At 54.2% G+C, this 17405-nt stretch overlaps 1 protein-coding gene across 3 annotated transcripts in view; it reads right to left on the minus strand.

The window, feature by feature from the left end:
• Positions 1-17405, minus strand: part of GRID1 (glutamate ionotropic receptor delta type subunit 1) — a 611661-nt gene that overhangs the window by 416356 nt on the left and 177900 nt on the right. For all 3 annotated transcript variants that reach the window (XM_032491610.1, XM_032491611.1, XM_032491612.1), the window contains exon 3: positions 12331-12536. In XM_032491610.1, coding sequence (XP_032347501.1) covers positions 12331-12536 — 206 coding nt within the window. The remainder of the gene's footprint in view (positions 1-12330; positions 12537-17405) is intronic.

The raw sequence follows: 17405 nt of genomic DNA on the forward strand, positions 1-17405 counted from the left end.
ACAAGAAAAATAACGGATGCACAGAAAATGGGGTACCCTGAGGATCCAGGCGAGAAATCAGAACTCTCAGGAACACTGCACTAAGGACGCTTGCCGATTCTTAGCGAGGAAGAACTGGGGAGGGAGAGTGGGCTCACTTCACCCCGTTCCCCTGTTTTCATACACTTACGTGGACGGCAGATAAGTGATAAGTCAGATGTTGCCACTCAGCGGTCTACAAGCCTTATCAGCCCTGCCACAGGCAGAGCTGGCCAACGGAGAGCTTAACATCTAGTAATTAGTTGCCAACATTTCAGAATTAAGACATTTCACAGTTAAGCCCAGATTTCTGCCTCCTCCTGAGACACGGGAGGCAGTGGCTGCACCAGATCTTAGAGCGGGAGTCTCACTGGAGCCTAACACCCCCTTCAGGGAAAGACGTGCCCTCCGGGTACCCACAGTTGTGACAGCCCACCTGCGCTACACTGTAATGCCCCACCTGGGTGTCGTGGGCCTTCAAGATTGTGATATGTGTTATACCTGGCTGGCATTCCAAACGGTGATGTTAGCCATTCTTATCTAAGCCCCTGGGTTGTCTTCAAAAGCCACACGTGACAGAATTATCCAAGAGTGGGTCCTGTGGTTTCCTGGGTGGGATGGACCCATTTGACTGCTACAGAGAAGCAAGGGAGGAGCAGATACACGGCTCCCTTTCCTTCATGCTGTAGGTATGCAGCTGCCTCCAATCAGAGGCTCACAGCCAAGCACCCAATTCTCTTGCTCATAGTGCTTACTGAGTGAGTTTTCTCTCCAGCTAAGCTCAGTGGCTCTTTGGGGGGCAGGGCCCATGTTTTCTTCCGTGAAGCACCCAGTGCAAAAGGTTTAGGGACAGGGGCCCATTCTGTCTTGGTGGTGGCTGACCACCCGACAGGCTGCTGAATTTGTCCTTCTCCACCGAAGTGTGCAAAGCACTGGCTGCTCTCACTGCTTCTGCCAGCCTGGCAATCAGCAGTCCTGAGAAGCCACGGGAGCTGTGTCTACTGGGATGGGAGGCTCAGAGCCCAGGTGGGAGGTGCCCTGAGCGCCTCTGGGCAAGGTCTGCAGGTGCCCAGCCAGCATCGGGAGCCCGAGGGGGCACTGAGATGCCCTCTCCCCTCCACTCGCCGTGGACTGGATTGTTCTCTCCAGCTGACGACTCAGACAAGTCCAGTCCTCTATCCCAGCTGGGCTGGCTGAGGACTCTGAGCACTTTGTCACTTTTTGTTAGCCCGTCTGCCATCATCCCGGGGTGCACCCTGCATTCGGCTCTCCTCACGTGGCTGCGCGATCTGGCTGTGCACCCTGACACAGAGTGAGTGAGGAGCCGTCCTTCTGCCAGGCTGGTCACAGCACTGCTCCTCTGAGCCACTGACACTTTCACCCTTGACGCTAACCGCTCAGATTGATTCTACAATCTCAGACAAACACCATCCAAAGACATGACATGGGGAAGGTGTTATTATCCAAGTTAACAAGCCTGTAAACAGGCGCAAAAAGATGGCACCGACAGTGAGCTGGATCTGACTCTGTGTCTATTTGCTCCGAAGGTAATGCCCCTTCCTCTGTGCTGTCAGCTGTTCTAGCCCCTGAAGAAGCACCATCATGTCCCCAGCTGAGCATCCAAAAGCCTCAGGTTCCCTCTGTGAAGGAGGGAACAAGTGGGTGTGGGAGGGAGGAGCCCAGCCCTGGACCAGCCCCCCTGGGATGCTGCACCCTATACGACTCTACATCTCTCTAGGTCTGTCTGCTTCTCTTAAAACAGATTAGATGTTCTGCCCTGGCTCCTGTTACTGAAGTTAAAGTGCTTCTAGTCCTGAATCTGCCTTATGATAGAACCCAGCACCTTCCCTCCCCATCCGCCAGCGTCCCAGGGCTTCGTGTATGCGGTGAGGGATGCACGCGTGTTCCTCCTGGTAGACGTTTCTTTCGAGGTCCTAGTTGCACCTGGCTCTTTTCTCTCACACTTTCACACAGGTCCCCCACAGCATCTCCTTTCTCCCCAATCTCCACGGCTCCAGCTGTGGACCACCATCCTCGTTCCTTGCTCTCTCCCTGGCATCACTCATGGACCTAGATACTGAAGATGCAAAGGTAACACACCAAGGGGAGGGAGACACCACTCCACTCCTGCACAGCAAACAGCCGAGAAATGAGTGTTAGACATACCTATTCATGGTCCATCAACCATGCCCAGCTCTCGCCTTCGGTCAATCAACCCAGCAGCAGGTCACCATCAGACTCCCTGACGTCAGCCACCAGCGCATTTCAAAATATGGAATGTTGACCTTGCCCAGAATCACAGAAGACTGTTTTTCTCCAGGCCTGCAGTGCTCCATGGCTTTAAATTTTCTAAGACTCACCGACTCCCCGTTGACACAATAGTTACTGGTTACTTTCTGGTGACCAGCCCTGTGCTAGACACTGTGAAGGAGGAAAAGGAGAGACCTGGACCCCGGAACATTCCCCATGCTTAGTTCTCAGAGTAACCTTGTGAGTCAAATATCATTAACTCCTTTGTACAGATAGGGAAGCAAGGCTCAGAAAGATGCAGGGTGAGAAAGGGGGACAGGAACTGGGACAGATCTCTGTCCTTTCCCGGCCCTGCTGACCACACCACAGAAGGGTTAAGTTAAATGCCCTCAGGCTCTCTGGTGACCAGAGGGGCCCATGGAAAACTGGTCTTTCGGTTGCTATGCCAAGGAGAAAGGCACAGGCAGCCGGCCCATCCCTTTGCACTCTCTGCACGTGTGCTGGCAGAGACAGGTCCAGTTCACCTTCCACAGCCCTACCCCACCTGCTCCTCAATGGTGATTATCACTGAGCCCACCGTTCGCCACATTCTGGGATGACAATGGACTCCACCTTGATCTGACAAGGGCAGCATGCTTCCTCCTTCTCCCAGTGGAAACAGGGGAAAAGAGCTGGGCTGTGAGTCAAGGAGTTCTGAATTCACATCCCAGCTCTGTCACTCTATCTGTGGGCGCATAGGCCAGTCCCTAAATCCCCCAGGGCTCCAGTGCTCTGTGACAGCCCTGCCTTTCCAGCATGGCTGAGATTAGGAGAGTTCAGTTTGATAAAGGCCTGTCTCACCTCTCCCGCTGTTCCACAGCCGCCTCCCCGCCACCCTCACCCCAAAGTTGAGCGAGGTCAAAACAAGGTTAGAGAAAGGAGGCACATGGCCCCAGTCACCCACAGACCTGGGGGCTATCTGCTCCCTCCCAGGAAGCGCCTCTGGGAGTGGCAGACAAATTACAAAATGGCTCCAGCTCACCATCCTTTACTGTTTCCACTCCCTCTGCAATGTGACCTTGGTATTTCCCCAAGAGAAGTGTCCCAGGAGTCTCTGTCCCCTGGCCTCTAAATCCCAGCTGACCTCATGGCTTGCTTTGGCCAAGAGACTATGGCAGAAGCAATGATGCATCAAGTGTGAAGCCAAGCCTCAAGGGGCCCTGAGCGCTTGCATTGGCGCATTGGCTCTGTCGGAACTCTGGGGCTTCCCTGTGAATAAGTGTGGGCTCATACCCGGTGATGAGAGACCCAGGGCCTGGTCACCAGTCACCCCAACTCACAGCCAGCCAACCACCATCCTAACTGGGCAACCCCAGCACAGATGCGTGAGCAAGCCCAGAACAGATCAGGCGTGTCTGACCCAGGTCCGCTGACCAAGAAGCTCCTGAGTAACCACAAACACTTACTGGTTCACGACAGAGCAAGGGGACGGTTTGTTACACCGCACCAGCTAACTGATGCGAAGGCCTTCTCTCCTCCAAGCCAACTGGCAGCTTGGGCACAAAAGGCAGGTGATCAAGGCTAAGTTCCTGCTGGCACCAAGGGAGGGCCCCATTTGGCAGCATGCAGAGGATGGTACCAGATGCGGGCTGCCTGGCACAGACCGCTTCTCTGAGATGAATCCGTGCCAGCTGGGATCACCTCGCCTCACCTCTGCCTCGCTTAACATCCCAGCCTTCCTCTGGCTTCCCACCTGCTGAGGAAACTGCTTTCTCGCTGGGCTCCCCACCCAGCCCTTCAATCACAAAGGGCTGACTCACTGCGTCAGGGGAGGCCCCCCCCCCAAAGCTGAATGCCCCTGGGGACCCAGGAGCAGAAAGGGTAATGGAGTCATCCCACCGCTGCAGGCTGCCTCCCTTTGTAAACACCTATTTCTCCTGCCTGCCGCCTCCGCAGCCCAAGGGGCTGCCTGCTCATGAGCCACAGAGACTCCGGCAGGAGGAGCTGACACTTTGCTGCCTATTTAGTTGGCCCACGAAGGAAGAAAAGACCACCAGGTGTCTTCAGGCCCATGTTTCAGGTTCAAGATCCCTCTCTTAGACCGCAGGAAAGAGCAGCCGGGCCTCCCAGACAGCCCAGTAAGGCTTCCCTGAGCACTGGGAATGGGGTGGCGTGATTCAAAATGTAACTGGAAACAGAAAGAGACCTCGTCCAGAAAATAAACTCCAGAAGATTGAGCAGCATTCCAGCATTTCCCCCGATGAGGGCTTGGAGGCTCCTTTGACAGGTTAAAAATCAAACATTAAATTCTTTCTAAGCAATGTCTTACTCAGGTGTCCCTGAGCGGTAAGTATGTGTTTAGCCTGCCCACTGGGTACCTGAGCATCTAGGGAATGTCTGCATGGAGCAGGAGTCAGGGCTTCTGGGCGTCCACCCTGCATCCATCCCTTTGAAAACCATCATCCACAGGCCCCGAAAAGGCCACTGACAGAGATGACTATGTCCCAGCTCCCTGCTCTCATGTGTTCCTAGGATCCATGGGGAGAGAGGTACAGTGGTGGGTGCCTTTTGGGCCCCAGGTGAGGGTGGTCATGGAGGTGTGCCCAGGATGCTGCAGACCCCTGCACACCCACGACGGCTTTCCCAGCATACCCAGGGTTCAGAAAGATGAGACGAGTGCAGGGACAGAGAAGGAACAGGACAGTGGCCATGCAGAGTCTCAGACACAGGCCCTGGAAGGACAGCTCTCTGTCCCTTCCCCATCTCTGCCAGGCACCGAATTCCAGCTGCCTTCAGCCTCACTGAGCTCTGAACCCACCAGAACAAACTCTACAGAATACCTCTTCCTCATGAGCTCATTTCCAAGAATTTCTAAGAGGGGAAGAAAAAAAAAAAGAATTTCTCAGACTCGTTGCACTTTTGCTGAAGTACTAAGGCTTTAAAATCCGTAAACAGTAGGATATAATTAAATGCAAATGCGGGGCCACATTTAAAAATTAATCTTCTATAATTAATTAGTAATTTTAAACATTCTGATAAATGATACTTAAATGGCACAGAATTATCCTAGCTCTGAGTGATAAAGTCATCTGCTGAAGATTTACCACGCTGGAGTGAGAAATATTTGCATATATCACGTAGGACAACAGAACATTCCGATTCCTTAATTTACCTTTGCCCTGAATGTATTAAATAGCGCAGTCTTTATATTCAGATCGTGGGAGCAAACTCACTCACTGCAGCAAATTCTGAAGAGCAATAGATTTGAAGCCAGGCGTCAACCCGGCTGTGCTTCTCATAAGGACTAAACTGGCCTCCAGCCACGCTCCTTGCCTGGGAAGCCAGTCCCAGCAGGAGATGGGGAGGGATGTTGGGAGCAGTCCTGTCCACCTTCGTCCCTTCATATGTACCTACTCCTCCCAGCCTGGGTGAAAGATGCCCCCCCCCACTCCCAGAGCAATGGGGAGTCGTCCTCCCAACAGGCTGCTCCCCTGGCTGTTGTCTCTCATCCTTCTCGCTACAGAAAGAGATCGTTCAAGTATCATTCTAACTGCAAAGGTAAACATCACCAGCTGCAACTCTCACTTGGCACTGCCATTTCTTTCCCAACGTTGCAGTGTATCCCCAGACTGCTCAGCTACCAGCAATGCCTTGTGTGTGTGTGTGTGTGTGTGTGTGTGTGTGTGTGTGTGTGTGTGTGTGTGTTTGTGCCTGCTGGGCTGCACTGCTCTGAGGGTCTGCTTGTACCAGCGTATGCAGCTAGCTGGCTGTATCCCTGTATCAGTCGGCCTGTGTCACTGTGTGTGTATCCAGGTGTGTGTCTATGTGTGTCCAGCCTCCCACACCTGCCTGCACTGCTGCTTGTCACCAGCCCTCTGCCGACACACTCACCTCCCTGCACACTGCTCTCCCCTGCGGGACCACACGCCACCCAGAGGAGCAGCCCACCCCATTCGCTGACCAGCGAACCAAGACCAGACCAAAGGCAGGCAAGCAAGCTTGAGCCTTCCTGAGGGCAGAAGTCTGAAGACCAAAGCCCCTGCTGACGGGCTGGCCAAGGACCTGATGACCAGCCAGAAAGGCAACCGAGGCAGAAACACGACAGGAAACCTAGCTTCGGGCCCTTCCTATTGGAGGTAAGAATGCATTCATTCCCTCAACAGCCACTGTGGGCCAAGACTTGTGCTGCTCTTGGAAGATAAAATAATGGGTATCACCCAGTCCCTGCCCTTGGGGGGGGGGCGGTCACAGTCCCGTGAGAGGGACAGGCTGCCCACCATCTAAAGGCTGCACAGAGCTGGGTGGTGCTTGGGCAGGGCACACTGTCTGCCTCGCAAGCTGGGAGCAGAGAGTGGCAGTTCTTCTCCATAAATGCTTAAAATAGTTGAAACTTTCTACTTTTTCCAGTAAAATGAGAGAGATGAAGAGGGAGGAGAGAGAAAGAAAAGACAGAGGACACAAAAGGAAAGAGGGAGGCCTAAGAACAGCTAGAGACAGAAGCAGAGAAATGACCAATGAGAGATGAAAGGACCAAGTCCCTGAGTCCCCCACACACGCCGAGAGGAGGCCCCGGCAGATGAGAGCACTGGGGTGCAGCCACCCCGAGTGCCCGGCAGGACCATGGCCGTGGTGCACAGCCCCAATATTCCACGTCACAGCAGGTCTCCAGGAGGGCTGGGTGAGAGATGCCCCCCACTCCCAGAGCAATGGGGAGTCGCTGTGTTCCCAGCAGACACTCAATATGGTTCCTGGTCCGTAGGAGGCACCCAATATGTACGGAAAGGATAGATGACTGGGTGGGTGGATGGATAGACAGACAGAAGGACTGATGGATGAACGAACAAACAGATGGATGGACAGACAGATGGACACATGGACGGCTGATGGACGGATGGATAGAATCTCCTCCGGGAAGATGAGATGAAGCCCAGGGCCAAAAACTGACCGTGGACTGGAGGTCTCCCCATCAAACCTGACCTGGAGAAGAAAAAACAGGAAGGCATGCATGCCACGCACGGGGGTTGTGGTTACAGAGACCACCAAAGACTATTAACCTCGGAGACCCGAAAAGGGACCCCAGGAACAAACCCATCCTGAGTCTGGATTCCCCACCCTGGACTAGAGAGCCCTCTGTGCTGACATCCCAGCCTCGGCCCCACCACTCCCAACCCTGCACAACCGCATGACACGTGTCCCTGCAGACACTGGGGCTCTCCACACTCCTGTCTCCAGCCCCACCTTGGCCAGGGAGGGTAATGGAAGTTCATTCCTATAGACCCAGATCCAGTGTCACCTACTCCAGGGAGGTTCCCTGACCACCGCCCCCCCTGACCACCCCATCTCGGGCAGAAGACATCACTGTCCTCAGTGCTCTCACAGGACCTGGTCCACACCTTTGCTTTTATAGGTGAAGGGGGTCTGCTTACATCTCTTGTCCTCCCCATGAGAGCAGGGGCAGCAGCCCTTGGGCCCAGCACTCGGGCTCGTTCAGTGCTGGACAAATGAGAGACTCCTGAGCGGGGGGGTGGGGGGGGACCTCCAACAGCCACAGGCAGGATTGCCAGAAGCGAGACCCCTGCCCTCGACCCTTCTTGGCAGCTGTCACCTTGATGGTGGACTTCTGCAGCCCTGGAGTAAGGAGAGGATGCCCACACCCCCACCTCCCCGGGCTGGTGGCTTCGGCTGCCAGCTACATGAGGAGAGCATCACAGATGGTTGTCACCGCCCACTAAGCCCCTGCTTAGCAGACAAAGGTCCAGAGAAGAACGGAGGCCCAGCTCAGGACAGAATGAGTCCAACTCATTCCCAATTAGGGGCGATTGGAAAGGGCCACCTCCCCTCACTCAGAAAGCCCCAGTGCTGAGTCCAGGGAAGGGTTCCCTCCATGGCCTGTGTCCTTGGCAGCCCCCAAGGGCAGCTCCCTGGGGGGGGTCCAGTTCTGGAACCAGGGGACCAGGGTTCTGTCACCCCTGAGCCCAGTCTCCCCAAGGGGAGCCTCTTAAAGATATTGTACTGATGTGGTGATTATTAAAACTGTGATAAAAAGATCTCATAGGGGGGAATGTGGATGCAAGACTGACTGAGTGATAAAAGGTGAGGCCACAGGGCCACCCAAGCAGACCCCAGTGCCTCGGCCTGTGGCACCCGCTCCTGCCACCCACCTGCCATCAAAAGCCAGGCTCTCCAAACCCACAGCCCCTGGTTGCAAAGTGGGATCACAGAGACACCAGTGGTGCGTGGGCCGCCTGGCCAAGCCCCCTCAACTGCTGCAGTGAATGAGGGTGCCTGGACACTGGGCAGGGAGGCATCTCCCAGCACAGCACATGGACAGTCTGATGGGTCCCGAAAGCCATGTCTGTATCATGCAGAATTTGTCACTAAGGACAGTGACAGTGCCGGCCTGCCCAGCAGATTCACAGGTAGCAAGATGTAAAAGATCCAAGCAGGACCATCTTTATCCCTCACTCCCATCAGCCAGGCCCTTAGAATGGGGAAAAAAGTGACTATAACTTGTCCCTGCCAGGCCTGGTGGGACACAGTATCAATGTGTCCTCAATAGCAGTGGGGCTATGAGGCCATTTACATCCCCACACCAGTGTTTGGTGTTTCATAAAATTCAGGACATGTCCTGGCAGTGGGTCACGCTGGCGAACATCCTCTGTCCTTGTCACAACAAAGAAGAGGTTGGTCATTCTGCTCACAAGGCTCAAGCAATGCCTCTGGGCGATGAACAAAGGTTTTATTCCAGCATTGGCATCACCAAGTCTATCCTAGGGGACCTGCCGGGCGGGCTGGCCATACAGGTCACATTCACCTCCAGGGTCCAGATTCCTTCCCCACCACACTCAACAGATGCACTAAAATTCTCTGAGCAGAGGCACCCTAAAAACCTATACCAGACCCCGAACAGAAGCAGCTGAACCATATCCTCTCCCATGAAGCCAGCACAGCTGTGTATTACCCACTACAGTAACTGCTACGCTTGTATTTTCTGTCCAGGCCAACCTTGGAGATATCGTGAGTTCGGTTCCAGACCACAGCAATAAAGTAAATATCGCAATAAAGCAACTCATGCAAATTTTTTGTTTCCCAGTGTAAATAAAAGTTATGTTTACACTACACTGGAGTCTATTAAGTGTGCAGTAGCACGATGTCTAAAAAAAATCAATGCACATAGATTAATTTAAAAAATACTTTATTGCTAAAGAAAAATACTAACCACCTCTGCCAATCCAGGGTTGCCACAGAACTTCAATTTGTAAAAAACACAACATCTGGGAAGCGTCCTAAAGCGAGGTGTGCCTGGAGTCATTCCAGCAACACGGCAGGGAAGGGCTCTGGAGTGGGTCAGTCTGGACTTGAGTCCTGTTCAACCCCCTGGTGGCTGCTCTCATGACCTTAGCAAGTCACTTCTCTTCTTCAGCTTCGGTCGCCTTATTTGCAAAGTGTGAGGATTAGAGAAGGCACACAGAGGGCCAGGCCCACGGTGGGCAGGTATCCCTCCCAGTGGGCGGGAGGCACATGGAACCAGAGACCAAGACTCTGAGCAGCTGGAGCCAGAGGCAGTGAAGCCCAGGTGCTGTCCTCTCCCGCAGTCTCTGGCCACCCCTCCCCGGGGACCTGTCATTCTTGTTTGACATTAAGAGCAGCCACTCCAGGGGCCACCGCAGCTCCCCATCACCCAGCAAAGCAAGGGCTTTGCAAGCACAGTCCGGGGAGATCAAGAAGGCAACAGGCCAAAGCAAAGCCAAGTGCATCCAACACTGCAGGAGTTTGCATAATTAACCACTTGGAAATAACATCTTTCGGCCAGTCTTGGGTATGTGTTAAATCCTCCCAGGGCCTAGAAACAGGGTAAGGGCTGAATTCATCTGGAAGGGAAATGATGAATGTGTCCAGTGAAAGAGAACGGATGCTTCTTGAGAAGCTGTGCAGCAAGTGCTTTATTGTGTCCATCGCCTCCTCCATCCCATCCCGACTTTGAGAAGACACTGAGGTTACAAAGGCGAGGCAAATCATCCAAGGTCACACAAAGAGGAAGTCGGGGGAGCTGAGACTTGCCCTCAAATTATTCACCTCCAAAGCGGATGTCCTTCCTACTTGCAAGCTTAACAGCAGGGCAGTGGCAAAGAGGAAAGGAAGCAAGGAGGGGAGGCAAGGGACTGGGGAGAAGAGGTAGAGCAGGCAGACCGCTAGATATGAGCAGAGAAAGGGGGATGCAGGCAAGATGGCAGGACTTGGGCAAAAAGGAGGGGCACAGGCCAAATGCAGGAAACTGCACATCATGTCAGCAACAGATGCCCCTTCCTGGGCAGAGAAAGAAAAGCAGGAACTTCTCGGCTAATAAGCGGTCACACATTTTGGGGTGACAAGTGGCTTGGAAGCTGACAAAGAAAAGTGGGAAAAGGCAGGACTCTCCAGTGTCTGTGCTCCAATGCTCATTATGCCCTCATTTCAATAAAATTAGCCTTGCAGATTAGAAGAACCCATCATGCACCGGCGCTGTGACACTTCCAATCCAGACTAAATAAGGACAAAAATCCCTCCTCCCCTCAGGAAGGTGGAGCTGGGATGAAAATCTGAGAATAGGACCCCAAAACCTTCCCTCCTCAATGAATATTCCACCCTTTCATTTTTACACCTTATGTAACCAACTTGCCAAAGAAACTCAGGGCAGCTGCTCACCTGAGCTCTCCCCTTGAGAGTGTACTAACCATCCCTTAATAAATCCTCACTTCACTTTCTTGACCTCCCTGTCTCATCTCTGAATTCTTTCTGCTGTGAGACAAGAACCTACTCTCTGGCAACAGGAGGAGAGGAGGAGCCTGGCGACAGTCAGCAGACGCCACCCCCAGGGCAGACCCCAGCTGGGGGAGTTTAGCAAGGAGGAATGCTTTCCTAAGGGCAGACTTCAGCACATCCACTGCTGGGAACACTCTGAGAAAGCCCGGACACAGGAGTGCTGCTAATCCCAGCCTGCCCATCACTGGCCTGAATCACTTCACACAGGGAAATGTGTCCCGGTGAACATGCCGAGCGCCGCCCGGACCTCACGGCCTGGCTGACCAGCAGCGGGATCTGGGGCCCGATCGGCCCGGAGCGGCAGGGCTGTCGGCCAACCGCACCAAACTAAGTGTTCCGAATTTTAAGTTCTCCAGCAGTGGGCTTCGCGCTGGTTCCTGATGCATGAGGCGGCATTTTGAGTAACAATTAATTAGAGGAGAGAGCAGAATAAGCAAGGGAAAGACATCAAATGGAATTCGTATAACTCTGCCTTTCGCTTCATTTTCCGTTCAAGCAGAGAGGGCCGATGAGGTAGGTGACTGGGGTTAGAAAGAAAACCGCAGGGAGCATTCGGCCGCCCCCTGACCCCTTCATATCGCCCCTGCTGCCAGGCACACTGCTCCTCCACCCCCACATATAACCCCGAAACCAACCCAGGCTGAGAGGGACCTGCCAACTCCAGGTCGTCACCTCTCTGCCATTAGACGGCACCAATCAGCCAGCTCATGGAGTATTTCTAGTTGTCTGTTCTCAAGTTAATGGATAATTTGTTAAACTGGTGGGCCCTGACTTCATTAGAAGGTCCTCACCCCTAATAGAAGTGTTTTTAAAAAATCATTGATTATCTCAGGCATCAAAAAAATAAGCTCATGGACCAAGTATCACTTGGTGATTTGCAAATGACACCTCCTCCAGGAGCTAACACGTCCCAAAGCAAAGCTGCCCACCTCTGCTGGGAGCTGGAAATTTATTTTATCCCTAGAGGCTTACACCTGTCAACAAAGAGAGGAAAATTAAAAGGAAAAAAAAAAAAAAGGCAACAAACAGCAGCCTGAGTTTTGCCGCAGAAATCTCTGGCAGTGACTTATATCCAAGCTTCCCGCTAGCCGTCCCCAGGCTCTCAGCATCTGGGCAGGCCTTGGGTCACTTGTGGGGGACCAGTCAAGAGCCAAGCTGTTCTGCGGGACCCACATGGTATGTGCTGTGGGCGCAGCACCCAGGGGTCCCCACGTCATTTTTCAGCCACGCCCGAGCCACGCCCTGGGCAGTGCTCCTGGGGCTCCAGGCCCCACCACCTACCTCGTTGATGAAGGAATGGGCCCCCTGCGGGCTGAGCAGCAGGATGGCGCGGCGCAGCGTGTCCCGGTAGCGGTTCAGCTCCTCCGTCTTCATCGTAGTGAAGAGGCTGGTGAACACGTGGCTAATATTCTTGTCCACCTTTTGTAAAGAGACGTCAAGGCCCAGCCGCGAGGCCTGGTCCAGAAAGCTTTGGAGCCCACGGATATCTGAGCAGTGGGGAAGAGGAGGGGAGAGAACCATCTTTAAGCGGGAAGGGACCTTGGAGGGCGTCTAACTCCAGTGCTACCCCCCATTACAGGCCTTGAGCAAGGGCTCAAGCCTGCCTCCGTGGTTCACTGAGCAGAGGATGGAAGACATCTATTTTGTCCGAACGTCCCACACTAGCATCCAGCCCCTGGGTAAGTGTCCTCGACCATGGGGAGCACTTTCTGCCATCCAATAGGTCCTCTGGCCAGAGAGCATCCGGCATCCTGCATCCTGCATCCTGCATCCTGCATACTGCTTGATCAGCTCCCTTTCTCTCCCTATCGCTTTCACCCAGTGGAAGTGTAAGTTCTGGCCCTCTGTCCTTACTGCTACATGTGCTGGTGGTCCCTAGCCCTGGACCCCATTCCCTCCACCTCACTCTGCTCCCCAGGGCTGTGGCTCCTTGACCCTCAGTGGTGAGCTAAGGCCACTGACCACCCTGGCTAGGGCGGGCGGGCCCACCCTCAGTCCCTGTCCCAGTCCTGTAACTGAACAGCCTGTACCCTCACTTCCCAGCCCCGAGGCTGGGGACTCTCTCTTGTTCCAGGGACCCAGTTTTCCCAGATGAAATGCTCCTCCTCCACTCTCTTTCCTGCAGGGGTGACTCTCACCCCAAGGCCAACCAGAACTTCACATCCTGTCTGGTTCAGAGGTGAGCAAGTGGCCCAGGAGGACGGTGCTGGACTGAGCCCCATCCTGGCACTTTGGTGGGACATCTGGGAGAGAGGCCTGCTCTTTCCCCTGTGGTCGCCAAGAGGGCAGGACGCAAGCCCCGGGCAGGAGGGAAGCATGAGAAGCTGGAGTGAGTCAGGGAGCAGGCGTCTGGAAGGAGCTTGGGGCTCAGAGCAAACCTACTCTTGTGAAAGCCAGGGCTGCTTAATTTTTTTTAAAAGCTAAGCCCAAATTTTCTCACAGTAGCATCGCTGCATGAGCCAGAAGGAAAGCTGGCCGAGAATGAAGTCAACAAGACAGCAAGCAGGTCCAAGAGTAGGGCAGGGCCCTGCTGATGTCAGTTAAGCCTCTGGGTCTGTGTGTGAAGCCTGTTCCTCCTGGATTTTTCAGTTCCTTGAGTCAAAGGATACCCTTTCTTGCCTAAGCCAACTTGGGCTGGATTTCTGTCCCTGGCAGCCCAAAGTCTCAACGCACAGGCCATTTTACAAGCTTGGGATGTTTCCTCCATCTGGTCCATATCTGTGCTCCAGCTCCCAAAGGCAGGCCCCGCACCTGAGCTGCCCCTCCAAAGGAGCCTCTGGGCCGGCCCACATCGCACAATATCTGAGATGTCCATGGGCTACCCAGGCACTCCCTGGCCCATCTGGTCACCCAAAATCAAATCCAAAGTATACAGCGTTAATCCAACCCAACTGTTTTTCTCAACCAGTTCCTGTCCCAGACTTTCACTTCATGCCCACTCCACAAGCTTCTTGAACTCCATGCGTGTCAGGCACCACGCAAACCTCTGTAGAGGTCTCTCGGGTGCCAATCTTGCCAGGAGGTCGGCTCACCCCTAAGTCTAGTCCCAGCTGGACATGACAAGAGCAGCCACGGACAAACAAGCACAGTGCCTGGGAGACCAGAGTACCATGGCACCCACAACTGGGGGGTTCGGGGAATATGCACAGGGTCCCCACTTCTCACCATGGGGGGAAACCCTGGAATAGGGTCTGAGCACCTGCCTTGGACTCAGACACTTAGAACTCAGTACAGCTCCTTAAACACTTAGGCAAATCATCTGTCCACTTTGTGCCTCAGTGTTTCCATCTGTAAACTGGGGATGAAAGTCCCTGACTACCACTGTCATTGGACTGTGAGGAGCCACAGTTCTTGAAGTTACCACCTGCTTGGTCACAGAGAGCCAACTTCCTAATGGTCCGTGGGGAGGGCACAGCAGTGCCCAAATGAAGGCCCAGTTAGAGATGGCAAATGTGTGACTGGGATTCAAGTCCACGTGTTCAAGTTCAGCCATGACTTAGCCAGCTTTGTCCATTGGCAGCCTGGCCCCTGAGGCACAGACACATGCCCAGAGTTGCCTGCCTGACAAAGCAGGGTGGTCTCAGTTGCTCTGCCCCCTGACTCAGACAGGAAAAGGTGCCAGGAAGCAGGACCAAGCCCCAGGGCTCCCCCAAAGCCACCAGGTGAGGGAAGGTGACAGATGGAGGACCACACAATGCCGTACGCCTTCCCCAGCACCAGGGGCTCCCCACACACAGGCCCCGGGCTGTCAACACCCCTTGGACACTCAGAGAAGCCATGCAATTCTCATCAGCCTGCTTGGGCCCCTAGAGATCACAGCTGCAATGCCTCTTGAAAGAAAAGTTTGAAGAGGCTTTTCAGATCTTCTTCACTGGTCAGAGGCGATGGGAGGGCACATGGGCAGAGATGGTTCAAGGAACAGAAACACAGCAGGGGGAGGGGACCCCCAACCAAAAAAACCCAGGGCTGTGTCAACCCTGCCCCGCTCTCTCCTGAGCACAGCACAACTCAGCCTGCCAAGGGTAAGCCTGAGAGCATCTCAGCACCGAGCAGACCCCCAAGTCCAAATCAGCAGAATGTGCCCACATGGCCCGTGATGGTTCCCCTTCCATCTCGGGTGGCACTGGCCACATGTGGCTATTTAAACTTAAACTTAATTTTATTAAAATTAAATAAAGTCACACATAGTTCCTCGGTCACACTAGCCACATGCAAAGTACTCAATGGCCACATCTGGCTACCATCCTGCACAGAGCAGATAGACAGCATGTGTGATGGATCATCACAGAAAGTTCTAATGCACGGCACTGCCTAAGAAACTGTCTTTAGACTAGCTCGATGTAAACAACATTCCCCAATATGGGAATTAGCCGCATTCTGGCCCCCCATTCCCATGCCTCTTGCCCATGACTCTGAAGACCCTTCCAGCTCCCACTCTAGGTTCAACCACAGGACCTGCTTTGATCTATGAGACAACTGTGACTTGGTGTAAGCAGAGGTTTGAATAACTGTGCATTTCTGTTTCCACTCTGGGATCCTACCACCAGCCACGAGAACAGCCCCCAGCTAGCCTCCCAGACGGATACAGACACACAAGGAGAAGAACCAGGTGGCCCAGGCAGCCACCCCGAGCTGCATGCCAGCCGAATTCAAATGCACGAGCGAGCCCAGAGCAGAACTGCTCCACTGATCAATAGAATCACACACACACACAAATAAAAAATGACTGTTGTTCTAAGCCACTAAGTTTGCAGATGGTTTGCTTCTCAGCAGTAACTAACCAAGTTCACCAGATGCCTTATATCTAATACACCTTAGGAAAAATTCACTGAAAGGCCTGTGTCTTAAAACGTCACCCCCCTACACAGAGCTTTCCCACAGGAGGGTGACTGCAAGCCAGTCCTGAGGCAAGGACACTGGTAGCATCTCCAGCCCTATTCCTGTACCTGGACACCAACGGTCCTCACTGCCCCATGGCCTTGGCCCTGACCCAGATCTGAGCACAGCCGGCAGGACAGTGAGAGCCGGCTGGGACAGGCGTGCAGGTAGCACTCTGAGACCCACCGTCTAGCAGCCCCCACACCTCTTCTGACGCCTTCCAAGGCCATTGCAAGTCTTGAAAGTGGCAGAGACTGGCCAGGTCTGCAGGCCCTTGCTTTCTGCAGCTTTACACTAGTGCATGCACAATGGGGGCTCTGGCTTGGCTCTGTGTGTGCCTGTGGGTCCACGAGCCTGGAAGGGGCTCATTGATCTCATGTCTCATAGCAGCACGGCGGGTCCTCCCAGGCTGGGGGAGAAGTCCCCTTCAGGCTGTTCCCTGAGGTCCTCTTGCCTAAATCCATCTCAACCCATGGGACTGTCTCATTGCCTCAGGGAATAGGGGGTACTGTGGGACATGGCAACCATCTCAGGACCCACAGTGACACACAAGGACATGCATACATGGAGAACACGAGTCCTCAGAGCTCCTGCACACCCTCAGCTGCTGCATTTCTGCCTTCTCTTTGGGCAACCCCTGATGGAACTGAGCCATCAGAGAGAGTTTAAGCTCCCTGTCAGGGGCTAGTGCCTCATACCTGCAATAAGAGACGGAGCTGAAGGCAGTGCTCCCGAGGGACCACGGCCCCTGGCTACAGCCGCCTGCTCCCACCTGGCTGAAAAGGTCAGCGCTCAGCCTCTGAAGGTCTTATTCAGCTGCACTTGGGGAGGGCCGGGGTGGAGGGCAGAATAACAGGGCACCAGTAACTCTGCAGCCCTCCTGCCATTCCCCAGGAATGGGGCTGAGGAAGCCCGCTTCTCCAGTAGCGCCCTTTCTCCTTACAAGAGACTGAGTTTGCAAAGCCACCCTACCCCATCTGCCCCAAGGAAGCCAGCTGTCCACCAAGAAGTTAAACGAAGGACAGAGCTGGGGCTGCTCTCAGGCAGCAGAATGGGCATTCCAGGAGCCCCTTGGCCCCTGTGGAGTTCCGGACCTTGGCCCAGGCCTTTCCACTGGGAGCCCTCTGTGTAGACTGGCCAGCCTGGTCCACCTTCGCTGATCAACCACACCCACCTCCACTGGGGAGGAGATGATGGGGCCACTGTGGGCCTCATATCAGCCCCTTCTCAGAAAGGGCAGAAGAAAACAAAACAACCCACAGCTCTCCAAGGGGAGGTATGAACCCTGGACAAAGGCAATGGCCACCCACAGGGACAGGGAGAGGCTCTCAGGGGAGGCACCTTGCTCCCCAGTAAAGGAAGCAGTTCAGGGACCACGGGCCAGTGCACTCCTATGAGGAAACAAGGTCTAGCTTCCCGGGCCCATCCTCTGGGCTCTCAAGGGACCTGGTCACCAGGAGTCTTTCCAATACTGGAGT

The sequence above is a fragment of the Camelus ferus genome, chromosome 11 (genome assembly GCF_009834535.1).
Source record: "Camelus ferus isolate YT-003-E chromosome 11, BCGSAC_Cfer_1.0, whole genome shotgun sequence".
NCBI lineage: Eukaryota > Metazoa > Chordata > Mammalia > Artiodactyla > Camelidae > Camelus > Camelus ferus.